Raw genomic sequence first — 17,882 nt, 5'->3', positions numbered from 1 at the left:
GTCCTCGTTTATGTGGACATTGTTTGATTGAGTATTGATCTGTTTGAATACCCCTTCACTCACCCGGGAGTGAATTCTTTTCTGCAGGATTTAGGGAGTCTGTCTTTTGCTCATATTGTCTCCTATGGAGATGCATTGATATGGGGCCTTTTGCTTCTTACCTATTCACTTCTACTTGAACTGTTCGATGAGCGTATCAATTTCTTTTTTTTTTTTGCAATTTTTGACAAATCAAGTAAATATGTTTGGAACCTATCATTTAATATAAATAAAATGATAAACTTACTATACAAATTATTATTTTCTTAAAAAGTATGTATGTTGTTAAATAAAATGATAAACTTACTATTCAAATTATTATTTGACAAGTAAATAAGAACAGATTAAATTCTATTAGAAAAGTAGCAATTGAAGTGTTGGGTGTGCCTAAAGGTCTAGGACATTCGAACGCATACAAATATCTAAAGAGGGAAGCTAAGAAGACAATTAATAAAGATTTTGGAGAACTAAAAGGTAATGATTTCAACAAGGTGAAGTATATTAAAAGATGATTTTTAACATGCTTTAATAGGAGCAATGAGGCCTAGGAAAGGAGGGCCTCAATGCATGATACAAATTTTAGATGCACTCTTTAGTCATGAAATTTAGGGCCTCCACACGTCAATTTTAAGTACTTGGTACACTCATTTATTTTAAAAAGTGAGATTAAAATAAAACAACTATAAGATTACCTGTATGTGTATATATATTTGTATTTCTTATCCGCCTAATTAAAGCTTATAACTAGTACTACTATTTTCCAAATTAAATCCATTGATCCTTCACCTAATTAGAAAGTATTCTGTTGTTAAACGAAAAACAGATCACAAGTCTGAAACTCTGTTGTTGCTTCTTATAATAGACGCAACGAGTTGTTTCGATTGACTTATTTTTACCATTTTAGTTTAAACCTAAGTGCTTATAAGCACTTTTGCAAGTTATCCAAAACATTCCAGAAGACCAGTGCTTAAAAGCTGTTTTGGCTTACACTTAAAATAAGCTAATCCAAACGAATTTCAAACTTTTTAGTTCAGCTAAAATTCATACATAATCCACAAGGTAGAAACAGGGAAAGGGTCTGTAAACAAACATGGTTAACATACACAAAACCACAAATGCTTGAGACATCCTACTCCCAAAATATAGTTTTAGAAGATGCTAAATTGTATACCTTTCTGCCCATGCTTCCAATATTCCACCAATGGGATAAGCAATGGTATCAGGGTTACAGGAACATCGTCATTTTAAGGACATACATTAAATAAGCATTTACAAATCCGACGTTCATCCACCATAGAAAATAAAAGACCTCCACATTCCAAATTACACCATGTGATGCAAAATTGTATTGTGAGATGCACGTGTCACCAACATGAGTTGCTCCTCTAACAAAACCGAGGTCTGAGAAGTAAAACTTGCCATTGATGATTGCACCAAAATTTGCAAGGGAACCATGATGTAATCTCACGTCAAGAGACTTTAAAGCAAGGGACTCGTGCACTTTTCGAGAAAGCTCCAGCAGCAAATAAAAGATTTCTTCGTGAAAACTGCTCACAGAGTATAACATGCAACTTTTAGAGGATCCAATAATAAAGCCACAGAAAGAAGCAAGCATAACAATTCTTACGTGCAAAGCATAGATTGGTGTAGCTTTGGTAGGTAGGGTCTTCAATAACCGAAGCCTATTGTTACCTCCAGATTTGCTGTTCAATAGATAGAGAGAGAGAGGGCTGGTATTAGCAGCAATCTAAGAGAAAACAAATGCCACAGTAAATGTCTGCTTCATTAATACTTACTTCTCTTCTTTTAGTGGCGCTCTGGTGCTTGTGGTTACATCCCATAATTTTACAGTGCAATCCGCAGAGCCCGATGCAAGAAGTGAACCTTCACCACTGAAATAAGACAAAAAAGCTTCAAAAATATAATCTATATTCAATGAACTTCATACTCAAGTGCATCTCTGAGCGTACACAAACTTAAGGTTAAGTTCATTTCTATCCCTACCTAAAAGCAAGTGACCACACACAAGAGGAATGACCGGTCAAAGGAGTAATACAACGTCCACTTGAGAGATCCCACATCATGACTGTTCCATCTTCATCACCGGATGCCATATATCGACCATCAGGAGACATTGCCAATGATAGGATCATACTCCTATGACCAATGAAAATTCTGACACAGTCACCACTCTGGACGTCCCACAAGCGTACAGTTTTGTCGCTTGATCCGGTTGCAATGTAATTGCAATTTGCGTGCCATCGCACACACTACATGATGAATTTAACATCCTCTCAAATTTATGTCAATAGAAAGGAAATTGCAAGAAATCTAAGTAACTGAAAATTTCCATGCCAAATCAAAAATTACCCTGATATGGTTATGGTAAGTGCATTTTATTAGTGCCCAATCTCTCCAGATAAAATATTCAACCTTCAATCTTTTTAGTAAAGCATGACAACTTGTTTGGAATTAATTAAATACATTAATTAGTTTTAAGTAATTTATTTAATGTCTATTGTCTGTGTATCTCTGATATAATGTATAGAACTTAACCTTTTCTTGCAAAATTAGTAGTCACAAATGGGACATGGGTACAAACTAGGTAAGGCCTTCCCAGATTAATAATCCAAGTTATAAAAAAAGTTACTCTTCCCTATGCGCTCAGTCTCTCCAAAATTATTGCCGCAATCAAATCGGATCCTTCAAAAAACATCACTATTTTGGGAGGATTGTTGGTGAAAAGATAAAAAAGGCAAAAGAAAGAGTTACACTAAAAAGTAAAAGTTAATGAAGTGTGGACTGTTGTTGAGAAGATACCAAATCAAAGCTAAAAGAAACATTATACTCTCCATCTGTCCCATTTTATATGAGATATTTGACTGGAATGGACTTTAAGATGTCATTTGAACTTATCAAATGTATTAGCAGTAGTTTAAGAAAAGAACTAAATTGATAGTCGAAAAGTTAAGTGTACGCCTGAAAACATCACAAGAAGTTCAAAAATTAGAATACTTAATGAACTTAACTTCTTGTAATTGCCAAAGTATCAGTGGTGGCCAACATTATGGGGCCTCACAAAATGGAAAGATGGCCCCCTATGTCTGGGTATTTGAGCACTCGGAAAACTTAGCCATTTCATTTTTTTTACATGGGGAAAAGATGTCACTTTATAACAGGCCAAGTGATTATAGAGGACGAAAATGAAAAGTAGGTCAAGTAACTAAGATTGATTATACAGCCACAGAGTGATAAAGATGCCAACGTAGATCAGATCAAATAAATAGTTCCCATGGCATAGAGCACAAACTAGATACTCACATCTACATCTGACAAGTGTCCGGCCATTATTCTTAGAGGCTGTATCCTGTCCACAGACCAGATCCTTGCAGTGCGGTCATGTGAAGAACTGGCAAAATAATGTCCAGCTGGGCTAAACTGCACTCAAGATGTGAAGTGAAAACCAAACATATATTTGCCCATTGTGACAACTTTTATCTACAGTTACCATGAGAAAGCAAAAAATGCATTAACTCGGGCAGTTCTCTGTTTAACAACCAATTAGGTGAGTTACTTAAAGAGATTGCAAATATATTACCACAATTACATCCAAAAAGGAATCATTAAACAAAATAAATGACAAACTAGCAACCTACCTGAACATCCCATACTGGGTAATTGTGGCCTTTGTAGCAAACAACATTAGCATTTAACTTTGTGCTCCATAAGCGAACTGCATAGAAATAATTAGCCAAAAAGGTCACATGGTTATAGAGTAAGCATATAGAACTTCAGTAACTATCATAATCCATATGAATAAGAACTATTGTAGAGCTAATAGCAATCAAAGTCATATGATATCATACCAGTTGAATCTGATGATGAAGAAAGAAGAAAATCCCCGTGCGGACTGAATGATGCAGAATAAACAGGCCCTGAATGGCCCTGAAGTAATGTATAACATCTTCTTCCACCATTTGCGCCAAGCACATGCTCACTTGAAGGTGAATCAGTCTCCCCCTGCAAAAAAGCTGGTTCTAGCACTGTTCATCAACCATTCTTTTTTCTGTTTCGGCAATTTTTTGTGTGTATGAGAGACAGGGGGGCACACATTAACAATGACATGTTTTGCAAGATGTTGATTGTTTACAGCAATACTCTAAGACGTCAGACTATCTATGGCTACCCTGGCCCCAAAGTAGTAGCCTTCTTTTGCTTCAGCGAGTCAAACAAACTAATCCTTGGTTAAATTGCTTTCACATACTTTTATAGATATTAAAGAACAACTACACCCCTGAAGCAATAACCTTTCATTTAGTTCTTGATATGTGGGTTTTATTTTTGAAGGACAAATTATTCAAAATTAGTTGCTTCAGTAACTGCTCAAATTCATCCTCAATAAGCAATTTGTATGGAGATAGCAGCTTTTATAAGAAAATTGATAACCCTCAATAAGCAATTAGTATGGAGATAGCAGCTTTTTTAAGAAAATTGATAACCCAGAAATCCCCGAGGGCTAGCCGACGCAGTCCAAAACTCGGTGGATATTGGAGTCGCCCCTCTCACATTCTATACTTAAAAACTATGTTTTTTGAAGTGGTTGGGTTCAAACTCGTGACATGCCTCTAACTCAAACATTACATGATGTGCTCTTACCAATAGACCAAATTCATGGAGCTGAAAAATCAGTTTAAGAATCAATCTTGACTGCTGATATGCCTTAGAGAATAACATAACAGCTGGCTCCAAAGGCGTGCATTTGTAAGGAACTATGAGCTATTTGTCTTATTTCCTTTCTGCAAGTTAGAATATGACAGCTCAAGGCAAATATGCCAGTTTTACAATATAACTAGATTTTCCTGAGGGATTGTAGTGAGAGTATCAGAAAAGAAAATCCAACTTAGAATTTAGGACAAGATAAAGGTGGAATCAATTTTTATAGCAAAACTACCCTCAACCTGATACATCACATGCAACATTCAGAATATTACTGATGGTGCAAAAGAATAAACAACTTAGCACAAGCTCAACTATATAAAAGGCTGTAATAAGAAGTAAATAATTAATACGAAATAACAAAGAATGAATAAAGAACATGAAATATAGCATCATATGGAAACTTTTCCAAGTAACATGGACATCTACGCATTGTTTGGCACTTAATTGGTATTTATAAATGAATTTCTTTTACTTACATTCCACCTTATTCAACGGAATTATCACATCATAGGGATTATGATCGGCCCTGAACCATAGTGGATATGCAGGCCTTTTGAGAAAACTCTAACCAGAGGTGCTTTGAAGACAAGCAGAATGGACTTCAGAGCTTCAAGATGAATTCTCTAGCTTTATTTTATTTTTGGTGAAAAGAGAACTTTTTAGTCCAAGCGCAAGATATCTGGGATGTCTTGGATTATTTGTAAGAAATATAGGTGATAGACGGCAATATTACTAGACTGCAATACCTTTTGAAGGGGACTACATATTTTGGATGTAGTCTAGCTGTGAATATTTAGATTAGTGTTACTATCCTCAAAAAAAAACCTCATGTTAACATTTGGATTCAAAATGTTTGCCTTTTCCTTAGGAGTATCTAAACCACTAGCATACATGATGAGCGTCATAACAAGACATGTGACAAAATTCTCAATTATTGATCACTTCAACATTATAGGAGTGGTTCAAGACTTTTTAAGAGATAGAAAACGAGTATGTAGACTCAAGGAATAGCTTTTCAATCCCTTGATTCTTTTTGGTGCATTAGTGAAGTTCTTATAGGCCAGTCTAACTCGATAAATTTAAAGAAGAGAGGATTCCAGTTGAGCACCAGATGTTAGTAATACTGTGCAGACTTAAAGAGTCTAACAGACACCTGTTCTTACATCTTGGTGTAACTGCTCAATTGTAGCAACTCTTCCCAAGCATAGTTGGACTCGGATGGACAGTGCCAAGAACTACAGCTGATTTACTGAGATGTTGGCACAATCAGGGAGATCTCACTCCAGCATTTGGTTGACAGCTTTGAAGGAAAGGAACCCTAGATGTTTTGAAGGCAGCAATAGCCTCATTCAAATGATAGAGATGAATTGTTTTGTGTTGTTTATGTTTTTGGTGCAAAGAGATTATGTAAATGATGTAGAATCCAATATGACATGATAGATCCCTAGTGAGAAGTAAAAGGATTCCCAATACTTTTGGAAGCTGCACATGGTTACCAGCACAACCTTTTTACCAAGTTTCTTTAATACAAATGTTACTTTCTCAAAAAAAACAAAAAACAGTAGGATATTGTTTGTTAGAATCATATTCTGATACTTTCTCCAAAAAAAAAACAATAGGATATTGTTTGTTAGAATCATATTCTGATATAGTTATTTTTTGTGTACTGCATTGTATACAGGAGACTTTTCGATTAAAATTATTTACCTAATTGAAAAATGCAAGGAGTTCAAGAAATACTTCCATCAGAAATGTAAAGCTGCATTTATATGTTCAGTCGAGAAACCTTCATAACTAATCATGTTTCTGCTAAGCAAATTTCTGATGTAACAAACTTCACAACCCTAGTGCAGTTTCTTAGTGAAATAAAATTTATCTACTTATCAAATAAATTAAAGCAGCAAAGAATAAATCTTTCTTGCTGTCCTGGCGAGATATACTGTGACTAGGAGTAGTATTAAAAGGGACCTTTTCAACCTCTATTCACTAAAACATCTTGAAACATGAAATAACAATACATTGAAAAGGAGCTGAGGACCATCATATTGGACTTACATGGACCAGTTTGTTCCCCAAGCTTTGCCATGTCCCAGACCTGTAAAATGGGGGACTTAGATTAGAAGATGATCAAAGTTACCAGTTCCAAAAAAAAGATAAGAAGATGATCAAGGATCAACAGATACTGTAATTTGTGACAACATAATTTCAACGTCATTCAGAAGCTACAAGCACCTTCACAGATGAATCTGAGAATCCACCAGCCACTAGTGATCCATCATGTGATATTGATGCACAGTTTAGTCTACAGACATTTACAGATTAACTCACTGAGATTAGGATATGTTCCTGAATACGAATTCCACACTTAAAAGATTCAAGATCATGAAAACTTACCCATTGTGTGTATTAACAAATGTATAGAAGCTAACAGAGGGCAATGATGCATTACTCAACTGTACGCGGTTCCTCAAGTCTTCCAGAATAGAAAGTTCTACCTCTACAGGTCTGTGACAAATTTTCTTTCAGTTAAGATGATCCAAGATCCAACCCCCCCCCCCCCACACACACAGAGAGATAAGAAACATAATGCAATATATGGATGAATGTAAGAAGATATACCGAGTATGACTTTATTAAAGATATTTAATTATCTAAAAAAATACACTCCCTCCATTTCAAATTCTTGTTTTGACTTGGCACAGAGTTTAATAAAATAAAGATCTTTAAATCTTGTGGTTTAAAATCAAAGATCTGTCAAATGTACCGAAATGCCCTTTATTCTTGTAGTCTTAAACATACAACTTGGGAAGTAAAATTTAGAAGTTGCTATAAAAAGGAAAGGGTCATTCTTTTTTCAATGGACTAGAGAGGAAAAAAGGTCAAATAAATTGAAATGGAGGGAGTACTATGAGTATGACACCACAGAAAGGATTGAGCTCAATCATATTTTCCTCATCCTTCATAATTTTCCTTTTTTATGCAACTTCTTTGTATAGCCGTTTCACTTGATGTTTTCTAATGGATCATGATGACTGTATTTCAAATAAAATTATGACATCCAACAAGAATGACTTTTCCAAGTACAGGGATGATGTCGTGGGAGAGAAAAACACAATAGGGCCCTCTCTTTTTCTTTTGGTAAGTAAGATAATAGGTTTGAGGAGTACATAGCAGGTAAAGCAAGTTCCGGTTTGACACGTGGTGCAGTTGTCACTGTGCTGCTCTCTGTACGAGAAGATTTCCCTGTTGCAATCCCAACTTTGTCCTTCTTTAGTTTTTTAAGAGGTGCACCATGTTTACCACCTTCAATTGACTTCTTCTGAAAAAAGGGCAAAATAAAAACAATAAATGTGGAAGGATGTCACTTTTTCGACAAAAGTAAATGTGGAAGGATGTCCACCAAAAAAAATTTACACCACTAAGGAAAGATGAGATAATTAAGTGCGAAATATTTATGAATATGATCAAGTGGGAAATGAACTGATAGAAATTCAATACCTTGTTTTCTTCCACTTCTCCTTCCTTCGGATCTCCATCAAACTTTTCCGAATCTGGAACAGAACCTCCAGTCTTTTCTAACCGTTCTTCTAAAGAATCTTCAAGCATCTGCAAAATAAATTATTAACACATCTCCTGGGGATAAATTTTAAAACACGGAAGATCTACATTACACAGACTCTTCTAAAATCGGGGGGTATGATCCGTGTCGGAAGTGTCAGACACTCAGACTCATTAAATTCTGTCTAGGATATGTGGGTACAAATAGAATATCAAACACAGCTAAGGGGATTCTAAATAAAAATGGAAATAATCATTTCACCTCAGTTTTTTATTCATTAATATGCTTTGTAATATGGATTGGTCCGCTCCAATACACACACACATGGAATGTAAGATTGGCCTGTTCCACCGCGAAAGGTAAGTTATATTACCACTATATTTCATCAGGCCTAATACAATATTTTTGTAGTATTATATATTCAGCCCATTTTATATTCAGCCCACTCCCTAAAGTGAAGATGAAATAATGAACGAAAGAATTTTCGAAAACCCATGCATCACCTCACCCTCAGTTACAAGAAAAGAAAGAGGATGAAGATTAAGGCGAAAGAAAGGACAACTCCATCACGACATTCTTTATCTTTTGACTCTAGTCTCTCTGACCTCTTCATTCGCCATATGAAAGTCAAATAATACATTTTTTTTAACTTGAAAATGGTGGTGTTTTATGACAACTTGTGTGCACCTTGAGTATTCCGTTAGGTACTTGCTTTCTCCCACCAACACAGTTACAGGATAAATCAACTACCAAGCTTGGGCAGATGAGAAGAAATCACCTAGTATTTTTGACTTGTCTCCTAGGTTTGCACCCATTTAATTACCCATCTTATTTTAATCAAATCCAACATGTATTCCACCCACATTGAGGAAGTGTGATCAAGAGCATAACCCAAGCAATCCTTACAAAACATGGAACCTAGAATGGCTAAAACTAGTTGATAGTGATATACTTCTTCTTCTTTTTTTATGACAAGGGAAACCCACAGCCGCTACCCTTTGGGTGCGCACAGGGTAAAAACCCCGCTCCTATGCAATAGCTCGCAAACCACATATGAGAGGTAACACGCACTAGACAAACCTGGTGCGACGAGCTCGACCCAGAAGGCAAACTCCTTGCTTTCGCTGGCAAGGGGTTTCGAACTTGAGACCTCCAACATGGAAGTCACAAACTCAAACCACTGGGCCACCCCAAAGGATTGATAGTGATAAACTCTCCTTAGATAATATTAGTTTATACACGAAGGAGTAAGCTTATCACTTGTCTATAACTTGCAGCTCCACATTCTCTTCGTTTTATTTTTTTTTCCAATTTAATATGGGTTGTTCAGTAAACTTGCATGAATCTGTATCTACTACCTTCCACCAGTATATACACAGTATCTGCCCACCAAAGCTTAGGTAGACGAGAAAAAATCACCTAGCGCCTTTGTTTCTACAGGAACTTGAACCCTGATCTCCCATAAGTTTACCCACTTTATTGACCGCTTTGCCATACCCATAAGCCATAGCTATAAAACATAGAATAAGAGAAATGTTTTATAGTGGTGAACTAGTCCCAGACCCAACCCAGATGGTCTCCAATTACTTTGATGAACTGCAGGGCCCTTTTCCCTTCTTCTTTTTTGGGAACTGGTAATGTTGTATAGGGCCACCTTTTCTTTTTCCTAAAACCGATCTTGATAGAACAATTTTAGATCATAATGTGATTTTATCCTCAATACTCTGAAACACATACTTCAAAGGTAATGCAATCCAAAGAATTGTTATTTTCCCACTAATTACCCTACCTCTCAAGAACTCAATGCACTGCACTACGTTCTGTTAAAGGAATTGGTTATATTGTTTCTTGTTTTTTTTTTTTGGGGGGGGGGGGGGGTATCCATTCTTCCATACGTTGGCATGGGAAGACTTCCAGCTGGCCAATTTAATTGTTTCATGGTCAGTTAACCAACAAACAAGAATATTCATCAAATAGCTCAAGAAATTGACAGGTAAAGTGGTCAAAAGCTGATATTTACTACACAATCCAATCCAAAAACATAAAGATTAAATTATTGGTATTGACTGTTTGCTTACCCCCCAAAGAACTTCTTTCTGATTTATGAGACTAGCATCATGGCCACTTGCAACAAGAGTTACAACTTCCGTATCACCAGATATAGAGCCAGGCTGTCCAGGAGAAACTGTCATTTGATACAAATTAGCTTCATGTTGTACTTAAATTTAATAAATACATAGCTCTAAAATTATACCATATGATTATATAATGAGTAATAGGCAAGGCACAGGGGGATCATGGGCCACTAAACTATTCATAGGGTTGCATTTAGGACAATTTTTTGCTAGAACATTGCCAGACTACCTGGGAAGAACATGTCTTCGGCCTTGCACCAAACATACCATGAACTTAATTGAGTAAATCATGTGCATCTAGTGACTTTGGCATTTCTTGGCACAAGCAAAAGTGGAATCCGAATGAAAGAGATAAAGAGGAAAAGAATTCAAGGCCTATAAATAGATCTGGAATACCCTCTGCATCTATAACTCACTCTTATTACTGTTCTTCATTCCAATAAATCTTTGACCTTAATTTTAGCAACCTCCCTTGGTCAGAACCCAATAGAGGCAGCAGTGAAGGCACATAGTCACTATAGCTAGTTAAACCACCACTTGTTACACCTCCTATGTGACCATGTTCTCCCACGATAACATGACAATTAAGCAACAAAAACAGCCACCTCTGCAATATCTTATCAAAGACTTCTTTTCTCATTTCTTTTTCTCCCTGTAACTTGATAAATTTTAGCTACCAAGGAAAATGTATTGGAGTTTGTTCGAGTTAGTAACAAGCCTTGAACCAAGAAACAAAAGCTAGAGAGCACACCTATGGAAGAACCAAGCAATATAAAGGAAGTAATTATGGTAAAATTCACCACTATTTATAATAAACATGACAGTTCCCCTCTAGTCATGTAATTTGGTTCCAGAGGATTGAGATGGTTAAGTGATCATGGAGGGACAAAATAAACAATGATCTGACAGAAAGAAGTTGAATTTAAATTGGAACGCTTTTCCTTTCCCCGTCTTTATTCAGTGGATGTAATGATGAGCATTTGTTCTAAAGGACAATGGTCAAGGAAAAGACATTTCTCTTCTTCCTTCTCATATGGTTTCACTATCATACCAATATAAATGGAAAGATGTAACTGCTTCTTCCTAAACACTTCATGGTGGAATAAATATTTACGATATTCCTAGGATTCCAAGGAAGGGGTGCTTCTTCACTTGGTTAGTTTATAGAGGGGTGATTTTGACGGCGGAGAATGTTAGGAAATGGAAAGTTGTCTGTATTAGTTGGTGTTTCCTTAGTAAGGAGGCAGGTGAGATCGTGGATCATATTATGCTACATTGCAATCTAGCAATGAGGTTATGGTAGGGTATCTTTAGATGGTTCGGCATTTCAGGGCTGATGCCAAGATCCGTGAAAGAGTTGATGTTTAGTTCGACAACTGGTGCCAGGAGAAGAAGGCAAAAGGCTTGGAATGTTACTTCTCTTGCTTTAACGTGGGTCATTTGGAGAGAGAAATATGGGGGCTTTTGAAGGAATGGAGATGAGCCTTGCTCAACTAAGTAGCAGTCTCCACTCCCTATTTTCTTTTGGTGCACCATGTCGTTCCTATTAGTATAGAGGATTGGGTGTATTTTAGAGTGAACCATATTTTTGTAGGTTTCTTCTTTTAGGGTATATCTCTTGTTTACAGTCATCTCGGCCTTGTTTTCTTAATGAAATACTTTACTTAATCAAAAAAGATTACGCTAAATTAAAATGGTCAATTTAACATAGTTGCAAATTGAAAGGTTGAAAGCAACTGCGAAAATGGGAAGTGCACCTTGAAAATTAATGCGCTCATTGATGATCCCAAGCATTGTAATAGATTCTGTCTTGTGCAAGTATTGCAACAGAAGGTCATAGGAGTACTGTTTCAGAGTAAAATAAGCAAATCAAAAGGCTAATCCAGTTAAGTCTAAAGGTATGCGTGGTAAAAAGTAATCAAATGGTGCCAGACATGTATATTGACCAAAAAACAGTAATCAAACTGCACGTAAATCCACCAAACTAGAAAAACCATTAGACAAATGATTGTTCCTTTAATATACATGGTGATAAGATCCATGGCATGAGAACAATAGACTAAATGTTGTAGTTAATTCCAACAAACCTACAAAATGAACCAGTGTTTGCTATTTCATCAACATAACTAATAGAAGTTCAGCTTCAAAAGAAAAGATTTGGAAAGAGGTGGATTTTTTGTCAAAAAGTTGAAGTTCCACAGCAAAATAAGTGGTCAAGAGAAGGAAATGAAAGATAATGCACTCTAAAGTGAAATATCACATTAGTTTCTTTTCCTCCTTTGTAACTACTAACTCGATATGCATTTGTCACCAATTGCTAACAAACCCCGACACACTTGGCTTTCACAGTTGAGACATTAGTGTGCACTATAGTAGCAGAAAAATTCAACCAGAGGAAGCAAAAGGATCAAGAGAATACCTGACACATCTTAATGTTCACTTTGCTCACCCGTATAGAATGAGCAAATTCCATTTCCTGCATTTCGGAATAAGTTTAGTGATCTATGACACACTTAAGCATGGAAAAGGTCATCCACACAGTTGCTAGGATATTGATGTACCTCTAGATGGGAAGGTGAGAGGACGCCTTCTAACTTCTGAAGATCACGCAGATGCGTCATCTCATGGTCTTCACGGTAACTATTGAAAAAGGCTCGTGCTGGAAATAAAAGAATTGTGTTAAAAATTCTCTCACAAATATCAAAATACAACCAAAACATAACTGACAAAGTATACCTTCTTGAATATAACCTCTAGCGACAAGTTCCATGAAACAATGAATAAATACAGGATATAAAACACGAAGCAACTCATGCTGCAAGATTGAAATATATATATGTTCAGATGAATCAATAATAACAATAATCTCATCTAACAAATAAAAGAGGATAACAATAATCAACATAATATAAGATGATTTTAAATGAGTCACGCATACTATAAAAGAGAAAGACTTAACAACCCCAATATATACAATGGCCAAACTGTTGGAAACAACAAAGTTTGCACATCATTTCTGCGAACCGAAAGGTATTCTAAGCAGTAACAGCACTGCAGAAAGAGAAACGACCAAAGGAAAAAAAGGAAACAGAACACTCGGCATTTAAAATTGTTTCATTTTATCTCCAATGGATCCTACGATTCTTTAGAGAGACAATACAACCGCACTCTCTAGGATATGAAATAACTTTCATGTACGTGAAAGAATTTTATGGAGAGAGATGGCTAAATAACAGAAGGAGCTGATAATAAATTTTCAGAGTGAAACGAGGGGCGGATCTTTAAGGGCGAGGCGGATCCCAACCCCTTCGTTAGCTAGCTTAACTTCCCTCTTTTCAATCAATATCAGATTATGTTGGAATTGGAGAAAATCCAGATGCACACAGCACATCCTTCAATTCCAATAGAAAGAGAGAGGCAATCTGGAATGGACTGAGACAAGGTAGACAGAAATGGACAAAAATAAATGGAAGGTAGCTTCAGCTATTACAGGAAACCACAAAATCTTGAAGATTAAAGAGTAAGTCAAAAGGAAGTGTCTAACTTGGAGAGAGAGAAAAAATGGCTCCTTATGTTTGAGTATAGGTTCAAGGTGGTCCTTCAATATACCCCCCAACAATTTGGGTTTTCTAAGTTTGCCAAAAGTGAGCATTTGGTCTCTGACAAATATTTAACAAACTCGGATGGTTAAGACTTTTTTTTTTGAAACAGAACTCAAGTGGTTGGACCCTTTTTTTTTTTAAACAGAACTTGAATGGGTAGACTTCATCGGAATGGTCAAAATAACTATCCAACCAAAAACACCAAAAAGTCCTGTCCTATCTTGAAAATTGCAACACCAAAAATTGAACCATATACCACACAATAGATATTAAAAGATGGCAAAATTGCACTTCAAAAGCTGCACCATCCTCCAAAAATAAACCAAAATTAGCAAGCTGGCAAACGTTGAAACTATAGATGTTACTCCCTTGGTCCAACAATAGTTGTCTACTATTGACTTAGCACACCCTTAAGAAACAATAAATAATAGCGGTAACATTACTATTTTATCCTTTGACTTTATTAAATTTAATGCTCTGGAAAATGTGTTAGATGATAAATAGTATTTAATAACAAAGGACACAAAAGGTAAATTATCTCTTGATTTTCTAAACTGGACCCTTGCTTTTGCTAGCAAGGGGTTTCGAACTTGAAACCTCCAAAATGGAAGCCCCAAGCCCAAACCACTGCCCCCCCCCCCAAAGGGTGTTTTCGCTTTTGGTGAACTTAAAGGACCAAAATTGTTCAAGAGTATTAAGGGACCAACTTGAACCTACCAAACATATGGAACCATTTTCATCACTTTTTCATCTGGCTTGTATAATCACACAACCTAACTTGTATGAAGACGGCACGCTTGTCATGCTTATGTTATGAAGAGCTATTTTTGGCTCGCTATTATGATCGCAATGGTAGAAGACAGTACTAAATCCATCACTGGTGCTACATTTATAGCATAAGTCAATGAACTAGAGTTGAGAATCACAAATATGAGAACTCAATTTTGAAGACCTTGTCACTGCCAGAAAGACAGCAGCAGAAGTATTAATAGGTCAAGGTGCACATCACTAATACATTATGTTAAGGATTAAAAAGGGCTAAATAAAAGAGAAAATGAAAGCCTTTCCTTTCCATTTATGTTTATTTCCTATGGTGTTACTGGTGGCAGACCTATTATTAGTGCATTACATGTCATGAGGAGCTATGCATCATGATACTGCATAAACTACTTCTCATGTTACTGTTAGCACAAGTCAGGGGACCAACCTTATACAGATCCAGTGAACTATAGGCCCATGACCGAAGTTTGCTATATTCTTCTTGGTATCGTTGGGGACTGGTTTCAAATCTGAAAACATAAAAATTTAGATTCAGAATGATATCAAAGATGCATGCTAAGAAAATAACCAGAAAGTATGCGTTATACAGCTGTCAAGACTTCCAGCTAGTGTAAGGCGGTGTGAAAACGGAGCCATAACATCTATCCATCTATATCTGTAATATTCTAAAAGTAGGAAGCTCCAAAGTGTAATGTCACTAATAGAATGTAAAATAACACCAAAGCTTCCTCCATACCAAACACACAATTATTGTTGCTTCCCTTCTTGAAACAACTAATGAAGCCTCAATCCTAAACAGTTTGAGACTTTGGGTCAGCTCATAAATCCTCCTCTACATCCCCTCTATTTATTTATTTATTTTGAAATAGGTAACTTAAATCCGCACAAAAGAACTCATCAGACTGATGAGGAGGAATTTACAAACCCCAGGGGATGCCATCATACTCAAAATCCAAAAACAAACTTTCAAAAATTTACAGTTGGCCTATAATCTCCACTAAGCTATCTATTGTCCCCACTAAATCTTGCTTACACCAAAAAAATATAATACTAAGAGATCTCATCTTGATCTTCTGTGTGCTGCTACCCTTCCCTTCATAATATCTCTCATTCCTTTTTTTTTCATAACGTCCACCAGATACAAACAGGGATATTCTTCCGCCAAATTTCCTTTGATCCTCTCTTTCCAATTCCTAGACAGTGTGCTAGTACCTCAAAAGTGGTTCTGGGCATTGTCAATGCTATTTAGAACCGCAACCTCATGGCTAAGCACTCTGCATTTAAAATACAGGAGAAGAGGACAATTGATTCAAAAAGAACCTATTTCACCAAGTAGTGCTGATTTCTCCCTCTTTAGAATGGGTCCAGTAATTAAATTTATGTTATCTACAGAGAACAGATTATTTTTGTCTGACGGTTCAGGGTCAATTTGGGCATTTGCAGAAATGCTACTGGAGGGTGCAGAAAAACTGCTTCAATTATATTGCTCCTGCTTTTCTTCCAACAACCAAGTCACCTCTCAACCCTAAACTAGTTTTCAGATCTTCTGTACTCAATCCTTCTCTACTTAAACGTGTTTCATTGAAATTAAACTATCTTTCAAGGTAAATTGATTTTAGAACTTAATCCTCTTAGCCAAACAGTAATTTTTACATCAAATTAAGTGGAAAAAAGAAACTTACTCAGAGAAAGAAAGGATTTTTTTGGTTAAGTCGGGGTCAATCTGAGAATTTGCTGAGTTGTTGTTATTATGGATTGAAGAAGAACTGTTTTTATTCACTTGCTGTTCTTCTTGAAAAGCAATCTCCGTTTGCTTGAAACCCTTCTTCTTCAAATACGCTACGACTGCTTTCTCAATCTCTTCTTCATCCATGGCGAGAAATGGTAAGATTTTGAGAATTGGGAAGAAGAAGAAGAAAACACCTGGGGTTTATAGGACCGAGAATTTTGATTTGGGGTTTCTGGAGGGACTTAATACGACGTCGTCGTCACTTTGTTTATGGAAGGTGTTTTGTTTTATATTTTTTTGGTTAGGCTCCAATTTCTCTCTTAATCACAAGATTTGCCCTTTAAATGGACCCATATGCTTAGTGAAGAATAAGTTTTTTAAGGACATAATATATTATTTTGTGAGAAATTTATTTATCTTCGGAAGCAAAAATCAAAGATTATCACAACAAACTAGAGTCAAAAGATGCAAACTTTTTTATGCTAATGTGAACCGGTGAGACAATAGTATATAATCATGTATATTTGAAATACTACTAAGAATTAATATTTAAAAAATGTATTAATATGGCAGATCTAAGGTGGGGTGTCACAGTATATGTTATTTGCAGATAATATAATTTTGATTGGTGAGACTAGCGACGGAGTTAACGTTCACATAGAGATTTATAAATAGACTTTACAGTGAATGATTCGGGCTGAGGACATGACTAAAATTGGATACTCAAAGTACAAATTTAACAATGTGGTGCATGAGGCTGATGTGGAGAAGTGAGACTTGATATACTAGTCATCCAAAAGAGAGATAGTTTCAAGTATTTTGGATGTATTATCTAAAAACGGAAAGATTGACAAGTAACACCCAACGTATTGATATGAGATTGAGAAAGTGGAAGTTTTATTTTCAGAGTCTTATGTGATAAGAAGGCGTCACCTAGCCTTAAATGTAAATTTCATCAAGTGATGGTAACATGAACTGTGCTTATAGGGTGGATTGTTGGCTAATCAGAAACTCCTCACATTCAAAAAAAAAAAAATGATTAATCTTTTAAATTCTATTGACCAAAAAAGAATGTCAATTATTATTCCATTCTCTTTCTTTTGTATTTGCATTCAACGCCACGTCGTATATAAATCATTTACTTATTTGATCTTTTTATCTGTTTTATTTTAACTATAATCAAATATAATAAAATAAATATTTATTACAAATACTTGTAGTCTAAGAAAACATTTAGAGAGAGAGAAAAAAGAGCAATAATCAAATTAACAAAAATTACTATGATAATAATGTTATATATTGTTACATTTTAAATGGCA

At 35.8% G+C, this 17,882-nt stretch overlaps 1 protein-coding gene across 1 annotated transcript; it reads right to left on the bottom strand.

Annotated features, from left to right (window-relative positions):
• Positions 1-1,035: 1,035 nt before the first annotated feature.
• Positions 1,036-17,057, bottom strand: LOC101268876 (transcription initiation factor TFIID subunit 5). The gene is made up of 19 exons (XM_004241752.4): positions 16,517-17,057; positions 15,262-15,343; positions 13,189-13,267; positions 13,014-13,111; positions 12,872-12,928; positions 12,210-12,297; positions 10,396-10,502; positions 8,257-8,364; positions 7,926-8,077; positions 7,153-7,263; positions 6,991-7,060; positions 6,814-6,853; positions 3,906-4,070; positions 3,696-3,772; positions 3,361-3,477; positions 2,044-2,309; positions 1,836-1,931; positions 1,667-1,742; positions 1,036-1,586 (listed from the first exon to the last, which is right to left on the bottom strand). The coding sequence occupies exons 1-19, from the start codon at positions 16,705-16,707 to the stop codon at positions 1,509-1,511; spliced, it is 2,058 nt and encodes a 685-aa protein (XP_004241800.1). The 5' UTR covers positions 16,708-17,057; the 3' UTR covers positions 1,036-1,508.
• Between the last annotated feature and the right edge of the window lie 825 nt (positions 17,058-17,882).

The sequence above is a fragment of the Solanum lycopersicum genome, chromosome 6 (genome assembly GCF_036512215.1).
Source record: "Solanum lycopersicum chromosome 6, SLM_r2.1".
NCBI classification, from domain to species: Eukaryota; Viridiplantae; Streptophyta; class Magnoliopsida; order Solanales; family Solanaceae; genus Solanum; species Solanum lycopersicum.
The sequence above is the reverse complement of the archived record's forward strand: the minus strand, read 5'-3'. Positions and strand labels throughout refer to the sequence as shown.

What these genes read in the sequence shown, in the direction of transcription:
- LOC101268876 (XM_004241752.4), bottom strand. Translation starts at nt 16,707, where the DNA reads ATGGATGAAGAAGAGATTGAGAAAGCAGTCGTAGCGTATTTGAAGAAG. An exon ending in AAAATCCTTTCTTTCTCTGA is followed by an intron (nt 15,344 to 16,516) that starts GTAAGTTTCTTT and finishes TTATGTTTTCAG; the next exon opens with ATTTGAAACCAGTCCCCAAC. An exon ending in GCGCCACTAAAAGAAGAGAA is followed by an intron (nt 1,743 to 1,835) that starts GTAAGTATTAAT and finishes TCTATTGAACAG; the next exon opens with CAAATCTGGAGGTAACAATA.